Source organism: Macaca fascicularis, chromosome 2 (assembly GCF_037993035.2).
Source record: "Macaca fascicularis isolate 582-1 chromosome 2, T2T-MFA8v1.1".
Lineage (NCBI taxonomy): Eukaryota > Metazoa > Chordata > Mammalia > Primates > Cercopithecidae > Macaca > Macaca fascicularis.
Window position 1 is genome coordinate 160,980,446 of NC_088376.1, and position 16,285 is coordinate 160,996,730.

The 16,285-nt window shown below is 39.6% G+C and overlaps 1 protein-coding gene across 4 annotated transcripts in view; it reads right to left on the bottom strand.

Annotated features, from left to right (window-relative positions):
• The window catches only part of CASR (calcium sensing receptor), a 100,141-nt gene that overhangs the window by 14,892 nt on the left and 68,964 nt on the right, over window positions 1-16,285 (bottom strand). For 3 of the 4 annotated variants that reach the window (XM_015446364.4, XM_074033329.1, XM_005547996.5), the window contains exons 3-4: window positions 15,799-16,105; window positions 11,110-11,994 (exon numbers count right to left, since the gene is read on the bottom strand). In XM_015446364.4, the coding sequence (XP_015301850.3) occupies window positions 11,110-11,994; window positions 15,799-16,105 (1,192 nt within the window). The remainder of the gene's footprint in view (window positions 1-11,109; window positions 11,995-15,798; window positions 16,106-16,285) is intronic. The other variant, XM_074033328.1, reaches the window with a different exon arrangement.

Here is a 16,285-nt window from a genome sequence, read left to right on the forward strand (position 1 = left end):
TCCGTGGCAAATATTTGTCAGAGGTCAGTAACACATCCTTATTGAAATGCATATATAGTGGTAAAGCTGTAGTAGTTAGCATACATTTCTTCCTCCTATTTAGGTTTCAGTTCCTTGGTTCTTAACATGCCAGGCAACAAGCTGCTTCTCTCCTTTGTCCACTAGTTCTCTGCAGTGGAACTCTCCTGGCATCAAGGTAGAAGTGGGGAGGGGAACTGAACAAGATCCTTCCATAATTAGCTGGTCATCTTTCACACTGGTCAGACTGGACAGACAAGTGACTTAAAGCTCATCCCTGGCTACAAGTCTTCTGCATTATTGGTGGCATGGGCTGGAGATTTCCACCATAATCCTAACTTCAAAGGAGAAACAATCAAAAATCATTTTCTTAAAGTTTCTAAGTATTCATTAAAAAACTCACAAGACTGGATTTTTATACTATTGGAATAAATCAACTAGGAAATATTTACAAAATATTCACTGTGTGTTCTGAACTGGGCTGCAGAACTACAAGACATGGTTATCCCATCCTCATAGAGTTTTCATATGGATTAGGGGATAAAATACAAGACATAAATATTCAATGAAGCAGTAAACAGTACAAGATAAAATACAGGTAACTGCTAACTGATGGGGTATCATCTCTAAGTACAGAGAAACTCAGAGGAGATAGAAATTAAAAAGGGCTGAAATGATCAATGCAGGCTTGAGGCATAGTAAATATTTTGGCTGGGAAAGGACAGAGGGAGGGAAGGTGTTAAAAACCGTGGAACAGCATGGGCAAAGATACCACATTAGGAATAAACATGATGTGTTATGGGGCCAGTAAAGAGATCAATTTCTCAAGAATCATGTATGTCTAGAGAACAAGGGGAAATGCAGAAGATAAGTAAAGAGGAGCCAAGGCAAAAAAAGAGGCTAGATTTCATATCAAAAAGGTATGGGATTAGATAAGAAACAGGGCTGATCAAAATGTAGAGAACTTGGGATCTTCCATAGACTGCTGGTGGGGATGTAAACTGGTGCAGCCACACTGGAAAAAATGTTTGGCAGTTCCTTAAAAAGTTAAACATAGAGTTATCATTTGACCCAACAAATCTACTCGTGTGTGTATGTGTGTGTGTGTGTGTGTGTGTACATACCTAGGAAAAATAAAAATATATGTCCACACAAACATTTGTACATAAATGTTCATAGCAACATTACTCATAACAACCAAAGGTGAGAACAACCCAAATGTTCATCAGTTGGGTAAATGTATAAATAAAATGTGGTATATCCACACAGTGGGATACTATTTTGCTGTAAAAAGGAATGAAGTACTGATACATGTTATAATATGGAAGAAGCAGCCAGTCACAAAAGATCATATGTTTTATGATTTTATTTATGTGAAACATCCAGGAAAGTCCAAATGTACAGAAGCAGAAAGTAGATCAGTGTTTGTCTAAGACTGGGGCTTTGGGGGCCTAGGGAGTGACAGTTAAAGGGTATGCAGTTGCTTTTTGATGTGGTGAAAATGTTCTAAAATTGATTGTGGTTATGGTTGCATAACTGTGAATATATTAAAAACCACTTAATTGTATACTTTAAATGACTGAATTGTGTGACATGTGAATTACATCTTATAAAGCTGTTACAAAAAGGAAGGCATGGAAAAAGACTTTAAAAATCCAAATATGACTTAATTATTGAAACTGACATTTGTAATTGGCAGGAACCTTGATAACAAGGTAGCCTCTAGGATACTTGGTGTAGCGAGTTGAGTAATGAGACATGGCAAGTCCAACTTTGGATGTGGCAGGGAGATAAAGGGTAGGCAGGAGGGAAGACATGGCAATGTAAACATCTTATCTGGAGAAGAAAGCACCCCAGAATCTTTGTGGCTAGGAATTTTGTACCTACACTTCATTAGACCAAAATTCTCTAAAGCAGGAACTGTGTTATTTCTTTCCGTATCTCCAGTGGTTTGTAGAGGGCCTAGATTTTAGTGGATACTCAAACTATGTCTTTTGAGTGCATGATTAATAGAATAGATATTAAACCTGTAGGTATCCAGCATGACTATGTGGACAAGTGGTGCCCATGAGGAGGTTTTTATCAGTCTGAGGATAAATGAGAAAAATAAGGTCAATAAGGCATCTGTATTAGCTGAAAGAAGTAGGCAGAAAATCAATAAAAATATGAGACTTAAAAGACTTGGACAGTACTATCAACCAACTTGATCTAATTGATAATTACAGAACAGTCATCCCAACAACAGAATATACATTCTTTTCAAGAACACAAAATATTTATCAAGATAAATCATATTCGGGATTATAAAGCGAGTTTTAATAAATTTAAAAATATTAATATTAAACAGAGTATGTTGACTCCAATGGAATTAAATTAAAAACAAATCACAGAAAAATGTTTGGAAAAATCACCGGAAACTTGGAAACCAAATAACACACTTCTAAACCTGAGGGCCAAAGAAGAAATCAAAAGGAAAGTTGGAAGGTATTTTAAACTGAATTAAAATGAAAACACAGCATATCAAAATTTGAGGGATGCAGCTAATACAATATTTACAGTGAAATTTATAGCACTAAATGTCTATATTATAAGAAAGGTTTTTAAATCAATGACTCCAGTTTCCAAATGAGTAACTAGAAAAAGGAGAGCAAATTAAACTAGAATAAATCAGAAGAAAGGAAATGACAGAGATCAGAGTAGAAATAAATGAAATAGACAACAAAAATATAGAGAAAAATCACTAAAGTCAAAAGCTGATTCTTTGAGAAGATTAATAAAGTTGATGAATCTCTAGTCAGACTGATCTGAAAAAAGAGAGAAGATGCATATTTACAGTATGATAAATTAGAGAAGTGACATCACTATAGATGCTGCAGGCATTATAATGATAGTCTGAGAACATCATAAACAATATTACAAATAAAGTTACGCCAATAAATTTGACGATGTGGACAAAGTCTTTGAAAGACAAACTATCAAAGCTGACTCATATATACATAAATAGCATTCTATCCATTAAATAAATTGAATTTGCAGTTCAAAATTTTCCCACAGGCCATGCACAGTGGCTCATGCCTGTAATCCCAGCACTTTGGGAGGCCGAGGTGGGTGGATCACTTGAGGCCAGGAGTTAGAGACCAGCCTGGTCAACATGGTGAAACCTCATCTCTACTAAACATGCAAAAATTAGCTGGTGGTGGTGGCTCATGCCTGTAATCCCAGCTACTCGGGAGGCTGAGGCAGAAGCATCTCTTGAACCTGGGAGGCAGAGGTTGCAGTGAGCCAAGATCACGCCACTTTACTCCATCCTGGGTGACAGAGTGAGACTCCATCTCAAAACAAAACAAAACAAAACAATCCCACAAAGAAAACCAACTAAAGGTGGCTTCACTGATGAGTTCTGCCAAAGATTTAAGGAAGAATTCATACAAATTCTACAAAAGTCTTATAGAATATCAAAAAAGGAGTCAATATTGCCAAACTCATTCTGAGGTCATCATTACTCAGACACCAAAACCAGGCAAAGATATTACAAGAAAATAAAACTATAGACCAATAGTCCTCATGAACACAGAAGCAAAATTTCTTAACCAAATTTTAGTAAATTAAACACACAAATACATGTACAAAAAGGAATATACATTATGACCAAGTAGGATTAATCCCAGGAACGAAAGATTGGTTTGACATTCAACTACATTAATATACTACAAAAGAAAAACCACATGCTTTTCTGAATAGATACAGAAAAAGTACTGATAACATCCAACTTCCATTCCTGATAAAAGCTCTCGGCAATATAGGAATAAAAGGGAACTTCCTCAACTCTGTAAAGGGCATATATGAATGTTAGCATCATACTTAGTGGTGAAAGACTGAACGCTTTCCCCCTGAGATCAGATGCAGACAGCAATGTCTGTTTTCACTGTATCTATACAAGATTATACTGGAAGTTCTAACCAGTTCAGTTGGACTGAATCAGGCTAAGTAAGACTGAAAATATGATCTAAATTCTAAACCCAAACAAACAAAAACAAGCAACCAAATAAAAAGGCCAAAATAATTTTTTTGAAGTTGCTTCTTTTCTTCTTTTAGGCATATTTATTGGTACAAATTAGGCTAATAAATTGTTCCTGATAAAGATTCTTAGGGGGCCTACATCAGTTAAAAATATAAGAATAATTTAAAATTTAATGGTTTCTGGATCTTTGTACCTCAAAAACCCTGTTTATAGTCTTAAAATCCTTACCAAAACATGTTTTCTTTCATGTAATTTACTTTGTTGATAATGCAGAGCTAAGTTTCAGCCCCAGTTTATGAAGTCAGCATTACTGTGGTTTGTTGTGTAAGAGTTTTCTGACCACTTCTCTGAGATCACTGATCTCCCTTATCTGTGCCTATATCTAGGTACTGTGTCACTGTCCTCTCAGGAGTTATTTTTGTCCCATTTTCTTTCTTTATTCATTTGTTTATTCAACAAGTATTTATTGAGGAACCACTACTGGCCAAGCAGGCACTGTTTTAGAAAGAAGAAATGCAATAATATTCATGATGGACAAAGAGATGTTTAATAGACTCCGACCTGATTGGTTGTATCCACTCCCAATTATTTGCACACTATACTTTCTCTTTGTGTAAGGACCGAGGTGTCAGGACAATTGGTGAACACCCAGGGTTCAAGGTAGTGGACCAGTGTCTTCACTTGGAGACCACTGGCTGATCTGGCAGCCTCTCAGGAGCTAGAAGGCATGTGGTGCTCAGAAGGCAAAACTGGTTCTTTTAGCAACTCCTGTGGCCTCTTTGGGGAACAGATCACCTGGAGCAGATGTGGCTTTCTTACTAGCTAGATATATTACTTTAGGAAAATCATTCCGACTTCTCTGGGTCTTACCTTCCTCACCTATGAAAGAATAATACTCAAGAATATTTACTGAACATAGTATACAGGCACTACCCTAAGCACTCTGTGCATATTAACTAACATTATCCTCATAATAAACTTATAAGTTTCATGATCTCTATTTCTCAGGTGAGAGAGAAAAGTGAGGCACAAGGACACTAAGTGACTGCCTGAGGTCATAAAGCAATTAGGTGGCCATTAAAATTTAAACCAACTCAGTCTGGCTTGAGATTCCAAACAGTTAACCATTACACTATACTACCTACTCACATGCAGGAGTGAAATTAGACATCTATTAAGTTGTCTATCTCTAGTTACAACAGGTTAACTGGTACAAATGTAGGTTGAGAAAACGGACATATTTTAAAAATGAAATGGTAGAGATGTGTAACGCTTATGGCAACATGAGGGGCCATGATTGGGAAAATGGTCTAACCTGAATGACATCCTGATCTCCATGCATAGCCAGGATTTCCCTATCTGCGGACTTTCCATTATTTTTTTCATCAACTTTTTTGAGGTATAATTTATATACACTCATTTTAAGTGTGTAGTTCTGAGTTTGGGCAAATGTATATGCTTGGTAACTACCACTGCCACCATCCCAAAAGGTTCTGTGGTGTCCCTTAAAGTCAGCCTCTACCCACTTGCAGCCTTAGGCCACCAATGATCTGCTTTCTTTCTGTCAGTAGAGACAGAATGTCGCATAAATGAAATAATACACTATGTACTATTTTTTTGTCTGTATTCTTTTGCTTAGCAGGACATTTTGTGACTCTTCCTCCAAGGAGTACAGTAGATCCTTCTCCATATCCACAAATCCTATCTACTCTTCAAGACTCATCTCCAATGATTTTTTTTTCCTTACTTCAAATCCTAACCTGAATTGTATTGTAGTATGTCCTCACAGCAGGTATATAAATAAAATCACATAAATGTGGAATATTTTCTACTCAAAATTTGTATGTCATCCACTTATAATCAATCAATTATTATGCTTACCAAGTCATATCTCTAAGTCACCTCTTTAAACATCTTTAATATTTCTTTTGGCAGGTTGACTTGCAATTTTTGCATTTGGGCATTTTATTTTCTGCATAGTATCTTGCCTTTAATTCACATAACAGGGAAGATGGAGATGAAAACCATTTCACTCTTAAGAGTAATGACAGGGAATCTTTAAATTGATAATCATTGATCCACAAAAAAGCAACATAAGTTAAAAGATAATTTAGATATCTGCCCGAGAGAGAACACTCTTTTTCTTATTTATTTATTTATTTATTTATTTAGAGACGGAGTCTTGCTCTGTTGCTCAGGCTGGAGTGCAGTGGTGTGATCTTGGCTCACTGCAACCTCTGCCTCCTAGGTTCAAGTGATTCTCCTGCTTCAGCTTCCCAAGCAGCTGGGACTACAGGTGCATGCCACCACACTCAGCTAATTTTTTGTAGTTTTAGTAGAGACGGGATTTCACCATGTTACCCAGGCTGGTCTTGAACTCCTGACCTTGTGATCCAACCACCTTGGCCTCCCAAAGTGTTGAGACTGTAGGTGTGAGCCACCGCGCCTGGCCTCTTTTGCTTTTAAAAATGTTTTAAAAAGGAACTGACAGTTCCTTTTAAAATGAAATATAAAATTTTACTTGAGATTATTATCCAATATAATATATTTCCAAATTATTTATTTTATTTGGGGAGTAATATGAGGGAAAAGAATAAATGAAGGGGAAGAGAAATTTAAAAAGCTAATAGAAAGATCTGAACATAGGAGAACTGCTTGAACCTGGGAGATGGAGGTTGCAGTGAGCCGAGATCTTGCCACTTCACTCCAGCCTGGGCGACAGAGCAAGACTCTGCCTCAAAAAAGCAAACAACCAAAGAAAAAGATCTGAACATAGAACATAGCATACAGACACAATGAGACTTACAGGTTCACAAAGAAAACACCACCCAGAAAGACACATAGATCTCACAGAGGGGCAAATACAGTACACGCATGCACTTCGAAGCTAACATATTTTTTATGCCATAATATTCCCATCTTGTGGTATTTTAGGGTATTTCCCCTAAAAGATTTTAAAGTCAAATGGTTGCTCATTATCAGCATAAATGGGAATCACCTCTTGGCACACATTCTTAGTTGCGTCAATTGAATTAAGCTGAACGCTAGAGATTAGAAACTCCCCGCCGGTCTAGGACTTCCAGCTCTTACACAGATAATGAGGGCCAGGTCACACAGATAATGAACTTGATGCTTCTTGCCCAATTCCTGTGGTAAGAGCATGGGGGAAGATGCAGGCCCAATTCCCTTCTCTAATCCCAGCCATGTTTTTTTTATCTCCCTTCCATCTTCTCTGGCTGTCCCCACAATTTATCCCCCATTCCCCAACTTCCAGCAGTACCAGCAATTCCTAGAAAGATCAGCTCCATCTGACTTCCATCCTCACCATGGCTGCATGCCTGTTTTTTGACTAGTGAGTATTGGTGTGAGGTGCAGGAGAGTATGAAGCACACCTTGTGCATGATCATCCTGAGAGAAGAAAGAAGGTGATTTCGTACTTACATGATGTTCCATTCAAACTTGATGGTGGGGATGTGACTAAAGCTTGTCCAAACAGAGCCTAGAATACTTTGGCCACGGTGATTGATTCAAGAACGGGTTGTTGGCTCAAACAGTTCCCTTCAAAGGCCTCTAGGTAGTGCTGACAGGTCAAATCAACTAGACTGCTATTCACTCCTTCATTCATTCTATGAATATTCCAGCATCAGGCATTCTGCACATACAGATGAACAATACAGGCATGGTTCCTGATCTTATGAAGCTTAGAGTACAGCAAAGGAGTAGTGAAGAGAGAGCTGAGAAGGGATGTGAGGAGGGCTTGAGGGTCTCCAAGAAGAGGTCAGAAGGCAATTGTGGGTTGTATGCTCATAAATCACCTGCTAGTGCTACTTTGGAGGCATATGAGTTGATTGATATATATTTTTTTGAGGAGAGAGAAATGAAAAAATTTGCGATTGACCCTTATAACCAGAATTTTAACTAATAAGTGTCTACTACAGTCAACTGAAGAGATGTGGAAGCTTAAGGTGGGTATATAAACATCAAAAATGAGGAAGCAAGAATGATCAGAAAGTGTGTTGTGGGAATATGATTTGAAAAGACTTCCAGGGGAAAGTAGATTTGGAAAACAATTTAAATGTTCATGGTGGAAAATGACAGGAGAGATAAAAATTGATGGCCCTTCTGGTGTGGGCTATGGCCTATGCAAAGATACTGTGCCAAAAACTAATGAGTGATTTGTGAGGAGGTGTCACGCAGGTTGGCTTACAGGGGAAGAACTGAGAGAAGGCAGACATGGAGTTCTAGCTGGAGACTTGGATTAGATTATAGGTGATAAATTTCCATATAGGCCTTAATATTGAGAATGAATAATTGCTAGTTGATTTCCTGATGAAGATATAGGTCTTAATAATGAGAATTAATAATTGCTAGTTCATCCCCTGGCCAAGATCTCAAATTCTGGAATGCCCGCCCAACAACCTAGGTTCCTGAGGCTCAAAGGAGATCCACACCAAGCACTCAGGACATTTTGGCCAATATCCCATGTTATTCCTCCCTAGAGTTCTGATCCCATTTTCCCATCTGTGCTCTCTCCTGGGGGGATTTTGCCAGACCATGTAAGAGTCAGGAGAACATATCTTTACCTGGGCCATGGTTGGGTGAAGTGTCTGTGTAGTGGACATTTTGAATGTTGGCTGCTTTGCTTCTATTTCTTCCTCCTTTTGATAATGGCATCCTGACTTCTCACTGGAGATTCACTCCCCCCTTACTCTAAGTCTATGTAGTCTGGAGGACTGCTAGCATTAGGGATGGATCCATTACCTAGGAATGGTCAATAAATGTGGTTTCTGGAACTTTTACAGGATATCTTGGGAAGTAAGGAGATCCTAGCTTCAAGCTGCTACAGAGGCTGAAAATTGCTAACCCTGGGGAATGAAGAACAGAAAGATGAGATGAAAATACCTAGCTGTACCTGGAACACTTCTGAGATTTTTAGTAACATGACCCACTACATTTCCTCTTTTTTTGTTTATGCCAATTTGGTTAGGGCTTTCTATTACACAACTAAAAGTCCCAGTTGTGACTGTTGCCTGTCATGGCTTTTTTTTTCTCTCACAGGTCCAAGCTGTGGTCTTGACCATCTGAATTTTATTTCCTTATCTGGAAGAGGAGCCATTGAAGGGTAGAACTGCCAAGTTTCCCCCTTGAAACCTGTTTTTCCTTCAACCCTACCCTTGTCTTGAAGTTTTTTCGAGTTGGGGTCCTCCTTGCACTGGACATGAAAGGTAAGAAAGAAAAGATGATAGTATCAACCACCTAAAAGATTGTCCCCTTACTCCTCCTACTTAAAACCCTACACCTTAGCATCATCACTCCTGAAGACTTTAGAGTTTCTGACCTTTATTACAGCACCTCTATCTTGACAGGGTAGGGGTTCCATGTGAAGAAGGAAGCTCTGAGTACCCCACAGAAGTTAGAAATTTTAGCCAACAGTGATGGTTGGGTGAGAGGTTCCCATAAAAGAAGGGCTGAGAACTTGTAGATTCTGACTCATTCGACCAACTTAGACAGTCACTCCTTGTCTTTCATGAGAATCTCTACAGTGACTGATACAAGTTGTATGCTTTTTGCTTCTTGTTATCCTTCCCAAAGGGTTTGTGGTGGTTGGGTTCTGTACACAAAGCTGTTCTAGTTATCATTTTTATCTCAATGATGGATAAATTAGAGGTGTACTGAAATTCTACTATAATAATCATACATCTGTTTAGAGTTTGAAAGTTTACAAATTGCTTTTACATATATCATGTCATTTAATGTCACGAACCTAAGTCAAAAGAACCTTGAGTGGAAAGTAAGCTAGACATTAAGTCTGTGTCACAGATGGAGACACTGTGACTTACAACCATGGTTTGCCTAAGATCACACAGCTAGGAAATGGGGGCACTGGAGGCTGGGACATTCCATTCAAATTCAGGAGTCCCCGCCCTCTCCACTGTCATGCAGTCTCTCTGATAGGTCAGTTTGGAACTAAGGAAAATACAAAAGGAGTGTAAAACATGGTCTGATTGAAAAAATAAGGCACATATGCAAGACCCAAACAGCTATTTAGGATATAAGCTCTTGAAATGAAAAAGATTATGATGTCTGTCCTGTGTGTAATTCAAAAATACAAAACAAGGCTAAACAAGTGTGGGAACTCCTCTGAAGTTCTGATTTTTCCTACGATAACGACTTCAGTACTTCTTTTTGAAACATTCAATATCAAATCTTTTTACAAAGAGTTTTTGTTTTCTGTGCCTTTGATTTGCTTTTGTCCTAAGTCGCACTTAGCTGACCTGCTGGGTGGCTTGGTATAGGCTGTCGTAATGTAATGGCAAAAGTGGTGACTGAACACAATAATACTAGCTTTATGCCACTTAGTATATGGAACATAATAGGTACTCAAAAGATACTTTACTCACAAGGGAACAATATTGATAATTTAGACATTAGAAAAATACCCCACTCATTACTAAATCTGTTCTGGGATATTTGAAAACTTTTGGGGACCATACTTTAGTTATTCTGAACCACTGGACTAAAGAACAGTTGACTCAAGGCTTTAAATAGATAATCAAATTACTATCAATTTTGCTCAAGTCAGTTGCTCAAGATTTAAAAAAAGTACTTTGAATCCAACACTCCATTTAGTGGCCTCATTTAAATATTGCCCTTTTCGGCCGGGCGCGGTGGCTCAAGCCTGTAATCCCAGCACTTTGGGAGGCCGAGTCGGGCGGATCACGAGGTCAGGAGATCGAGACCATGCTGGTTAACACGGTGAAACCCCGTCTCTACTAAAAAATACAAAAAATTAGCCGGGTGAGGTGGCGGGCGCCTGTAGTCCCAGCTACTCGGGAGGCTGAGGCAGGAGAATGGCGTGAATCCGGGAGGCGGAGCTTGCAGTGAGCTGAGATCCGGCCACTGCACTCCAGCCTGGGTGACAGCGCGAGACTCCGTTTCAAAAAAAAAAAAAAAAAAAAATAAATAAATAAATATTGCCCTTTTCAAGTAACCACTATTTTTCTTGCCTGGAGTAGAAGCCCAACTCTGCTTTATTATACAGCAAATTGCTATATAAGTGAAGGACGCACCTGCCACGCCTCAACTTTCTTGATGTCTGCACAGGAGCCGTTGGTGAAGAGCCCTCTCCCAGGTAAGCAGGTATATATATCTTGCAAGGCATGGGCAATGGAGTAGACTGCTAAGTACACATTGTAGGATATCCGTAAATGTGTGTAATCTATGTAAGGGGTCTCAACACTGCTGATGTTCTCATCCCCTGTACAGAGGGGTCGGAAGGCTGTCGAACTGTTGCTAAACCTGCCTCCACTTTCTTCGTGACCTCTCAGAAAGGTGTCCACAGGTAAAGGTCCTTTGGCACCTTCTTGGAGGTGGCAGTTAAATGTTTCTTCCCAAAACTCCTTGGCAAAACCATTGTGGACAGACTTCCTGGGATGGACCTTCTTCAGGAATTCCCGAAAGCCTGGGATCTGCCCAGCCTTCAGAGCAAATCCAATGGTGCCTCCAACCACGTGGAAGTACTCGGGCATGGCGATCAGGGAGGAGCTGGCCCAGGCCTCACTGGCCAGCCAGATCTTGCCTGTGATATTGCGCCGGACAATCTCCTTGATGAGGGGCTCAAGGTCTGGGCCACTGGAGAAAACCACGATTACTTTGGCCGTGGAATTTTGAATCACCTCCACCACATGCTGGATCTCTTCCTCATCAGAGTACTGGGAGATGAGTTCACTGAAGTCAATGCAGATGTCCCTTTCCTCAGCTTCCTCTCGGAACTTCTCAATCCCTGGCCGCCCATAGTCATCATCAGCTGCAATTGTGCCCACCCAGTTCCAGCGGAAATACTCAATGATGTCTGCCATGGCAGTGGCCTGGTGCTCATCATTGGGGATGGTTCGGAGGAAGGACTTGAATTGATTCTTGTTGCTAAGGAGTCTGCTGGAGGAGGCGTAACTGACCTGGAGAGAACCAAGAACATGGTGAATGAGTGAGTGAGTGAGTGAGGAGGTGCTGAGTGAGCCTCCAGGCTGTTGTGGAGGTGGCTTTCTGAGCATGCCTTGGTCTCATTTATCAACTATGCTGTTCACTGTGTACAGGATGAAAGAAAGTGTAAGGAAAAGCAGCATCTGTTCCACTCCAGCGTGAGCACTTAAGCACCTTTCAGTCTATGAGGGAGCATCCCAATTCCCAATCGATGGCTCTTCACAATGCTACCTTCAAAACTGGGTCTGGCCATAAAATCAACCCAACAATAGTGGGATGTGCTTAGCCTTTCAAGAAGAGTCTTTATGCACCATTTCATGTTTCCTCTAACCTCCTCTGTGCTGCCTCATTGGTTATAGTATATCCACGTACACAACTTTGGCCTGTTGTGCTCAGCTTCTGATCTGAACAGTTTAACTTCCCTTTACGGCAATAAACACTTTGTCCATAATCTGCCTCTGGAAGGAATCAGGTTCCCCATGGATTATAAACTTAAGGCTTTTCAGAGGAGTCCCCGGGAATTCCCTTTTCTTATTCTACCTAATTTCTCTCTTCCCATCCTCTGGTTATTCCTCCTCCTCCCTCTCCTCCCCGCACCCCAGTACTTTAGAAAAAAGTAACCTTAATTGCAGTCATTTCTGAGAACTGTTTCTTTTAGGCTCAATTAGACCATTAGGCTCAATCCCCCTGCATCACAATAACAATGACGTGTGTAATTAAATATCATCAGAAAAACCTCCCTTCCTCTCCATCCCTCTATTGTTGGATTGATTTTATGACCAGACCCACTTTTGAAGGTAGCATTGTGAAGAATCTTCCATTGGGAAGCACCTTCCAGAGCCCTTTCCTTTATTCATTTATAGGTGATGGCCAAGCCTGCTTGACAGGCTTTTGATGTGGGTCTCGAAAATCTTAGAGGCTAAACAGGAACCCTGGATAAGCTGTCTTGACATGTTTGCACTCTCTAAGACATAGCCACTTCTGCATCTGAGCAAGGGTGTGGACTACCAGGGGAAGAAAGTCTTGCCCTTGACGTTAAGAGATCGTTGCTTGAAGAAGTAGCCAAATACCATGTAAAGCATTAGTTAGTGCAGAGCTTTCCCACTTCTTTTCACATTATGGCAACACAAGGAGCAAATGGAAGAAGCTGATCAACCCTGGTGGGAGTGCTCTGACCACTCAGGCCCCACCTGGCCACCCCAAAGCTTGAGGGGATCCACATCTTTGATGAGGCTGGCTTCAGCTCATTTGCAGCACTCTGTGTCATCAAGGCTCACCACTTAGGAAGTTCCAAGTTATGGGAACATTTTTTCTGAAGAACGAAACATTTTAACACAAATAGAATTTCTTCTAGGAAATGAAGTAGCTTAATACCTTGTGTTCTCTAGTTTTTCCAGAGAGATTTTGAACTTCTTAAGAAAACAAGTCAAAGGTATTTGGGTGAATGCCTTTTTAATATCTCTCACCAATTAAAACAATTAATTTTCCATGTCCAATATTTTTAAATAAAATTTTCCAAAGCGTTTCTTCTTATCAATGGATAGTTTCTACATTAGAAACATAAAAGGTGTTGGTCTGTGAAAAAATGAGGCCAACTTGACTAAAAAGCAAGTATGATTGTTTTCTGACAAGTGCTTTTATTTTAGAAGGTATAGTATAAAATTGATTATTTTTTCCTTTATCAGAATAAGGTATTCTCAAAATACAACAGAACTTCATGAGGCAGGTGGTTAAATTAAATAATTTGTTTAGATGTTACTGTTTTCAGAGAATTCTGTTAGCAGACCCAAACGATAGGCCTCTGAATCAGATTTTTGCAAACACAAAACCTACCGTTTAAAAAAATCCATCCATTATTGCTTGCTTCTTGAGTTTTTGAAAAACAGGTCAAAAGGGCTTTAATGGAATAAAAAAATTAAAACCAATAATATTCCTCATGGATATGTTCTCTTAAGGGATATATTTATAATGTTTCCCAAGTTTTTAAAAGCAACTCTAAAGTGGGGTAAATACCATTTTGTGTCCCAACCCCCCAAAAAAACCCTCAGAAACACACAAAACTTTTTTTATTGTAAGAGGGGAGAATTTCATGAATGATTCAGAAAACTGTTCCAACCGCAATTTGTCTAGCTGGTCTGCCTGTTCCATCCACTTGGTGGCGTGGCTGGCATACAAAATACCCCTGGGTTCATGACCCCACCCGGCAGGGCAGTGGCTCCCAGCCCAGCTGCACATTAGAATCACTTCTGGAGTGTTAAAACCTCCTGACACCTAGGCTGCATCTCAGCTCAATTAAAGCTTGTTCTTTGGGGAGTGGGACTTAGGCACCAGTATGTTTAAAGCTCCCTAAGTAATTCCAATAGGTAGCCATGGCAGACATGGCAGAGAACCCCTACTGTAGATAGACTTATGTTGGTTTGATTGATAATCAAAGCACTTTTATAATTCAAATTCAACTTAACCTTATCTTTCATCCAAACCACAAAGAATTAACACTCCTCCCGCCCCCTGCCACCTTTCATGTTCTTTCTTTACTTGACATCTTAGCCTGTTGGCTATGGTGTAACAATAACTTACTTTAACTGTGTATCTAAATTTGAATATACGCAGCACGTTTACTGATACAGGCTTTGTCAGATCACTTTGGCACAAAAGTTACAAAGCCAGGGCTTCCCCATGGGAAATACCTTTAATTCCCTGGAGTAAGGATTCCGTAAATAATGACAAAACTATCTCTTGTCTCATGTATATAAAGAGATAATGGCAATCACCAAAAAAAAAACACCAAAAACCAAAAAAAACCATGGAGCCCTCCCAACATAGAAATGTAAATTTATCAAAGGTACTCTTACAAATTTTAAATATTAAGCATTCAAAAAAATAAATTTAAGGTGTAGTTTATAATTTAATTTCAAACTTAGTGTAAGGATGCATCACAATTGAGCTAATTCTCCCACCCACAGACATTTAGGTTGTTTCCATTTTTTCACTATTATAAAATGATGTCATAGATTCATAAATATTAAACTGAAAAATGCTTTGCTCTATAATGTTAAGAAGGAAAATGCCAGGATATAAAATGGCATTTCACATTCGTTATCTTTTTTTGGTGAAAAAATATACCATTGAATGTTTATTAAAGCACTTGCTTCAATAAACTGTTAGTATATGAAAATGCAGCCATCTCTCCACCTAGGCTGAGTTCCTGCTAAGTGGAGACTGCTTATACATATATACTGAATAAATATTTGTTGAATGAAATAGAATTTTCTCCATTTCTGGAATATGCAACACAATGATTAAGTTCCTGTATTGTGAGAAAATATGCTCTGCTTCCCTCTGAGTTAAAGTTTCAACCAGACAGTAGAGAAGCAGAGACTTTTCAGGAAATGGAATTAGGGACAGATATTTTGAATTTGAGAGGTGGGATTTACCTCATATGCTCTGATTCCTTTTAGTAAAAGCAGAAGGGAAAAAAGCATTTACTAAAGGAATAGAGTGGGAAATAAATAATTGAATGCCTCTTTTTAAAAAAAGACACAGTTTTATGCAAGATACATTTAAAAGAATTTTGGAAGAGTAGTGAAGGAATCATTGACACTGTGGACACTGGAGTTTCAGAAATCCCAAATGGTCATGATACAGCATATCAACTAAATCATAGGTCTTTTGTGCCAGAGATAAGAAAACAGCAAACTGTATGGATATTGGGCATGGCACCCCCAAGTCTGCTTCTTCTGATCCTGCTCCCAGTGCCCCATCTGAGAAGGCGTGAGTACCTGGGGAATGTAGAAGAGCCCCAGCAGATTTGCCACTGCCGTGGAGACGCCTGAGCCAGTTGCTCCCACCACAGCAATCGTAGAGGGAATGTGCTCTGAGCAGTTGCAGAACTCATCAAGGTTCAAAGAATCAATTTTGTTTTGAGCAACAAAACTCAGGGTGGCTTCCAAGGCCTTAGAAACGGTGTTGCAAGTGTCAAATATCCTGTATCCCAGCGTCAAGTTGGGAAGAAGGGCTGGGCTGCTGTTTATCTCCTCTATGGCAAATATCATAGCCTGTAACCAGCGAAACCCACGGAAATTATACCTGGAAGAAAGAAGAAGTGGAAGAAAATGGGAAGCTTTCTAGTCAATGACTTAAAGACCGGGCAAAGCTGGGTTTGAATCATGGAACTGTTACTACTCTCTGGCTTCATGGCATGCTCTGTACAGAGCCCTCTCTGTTAAAATGGGGATGACATGGCCGGGCGTGGTGGCTCACGCCTGT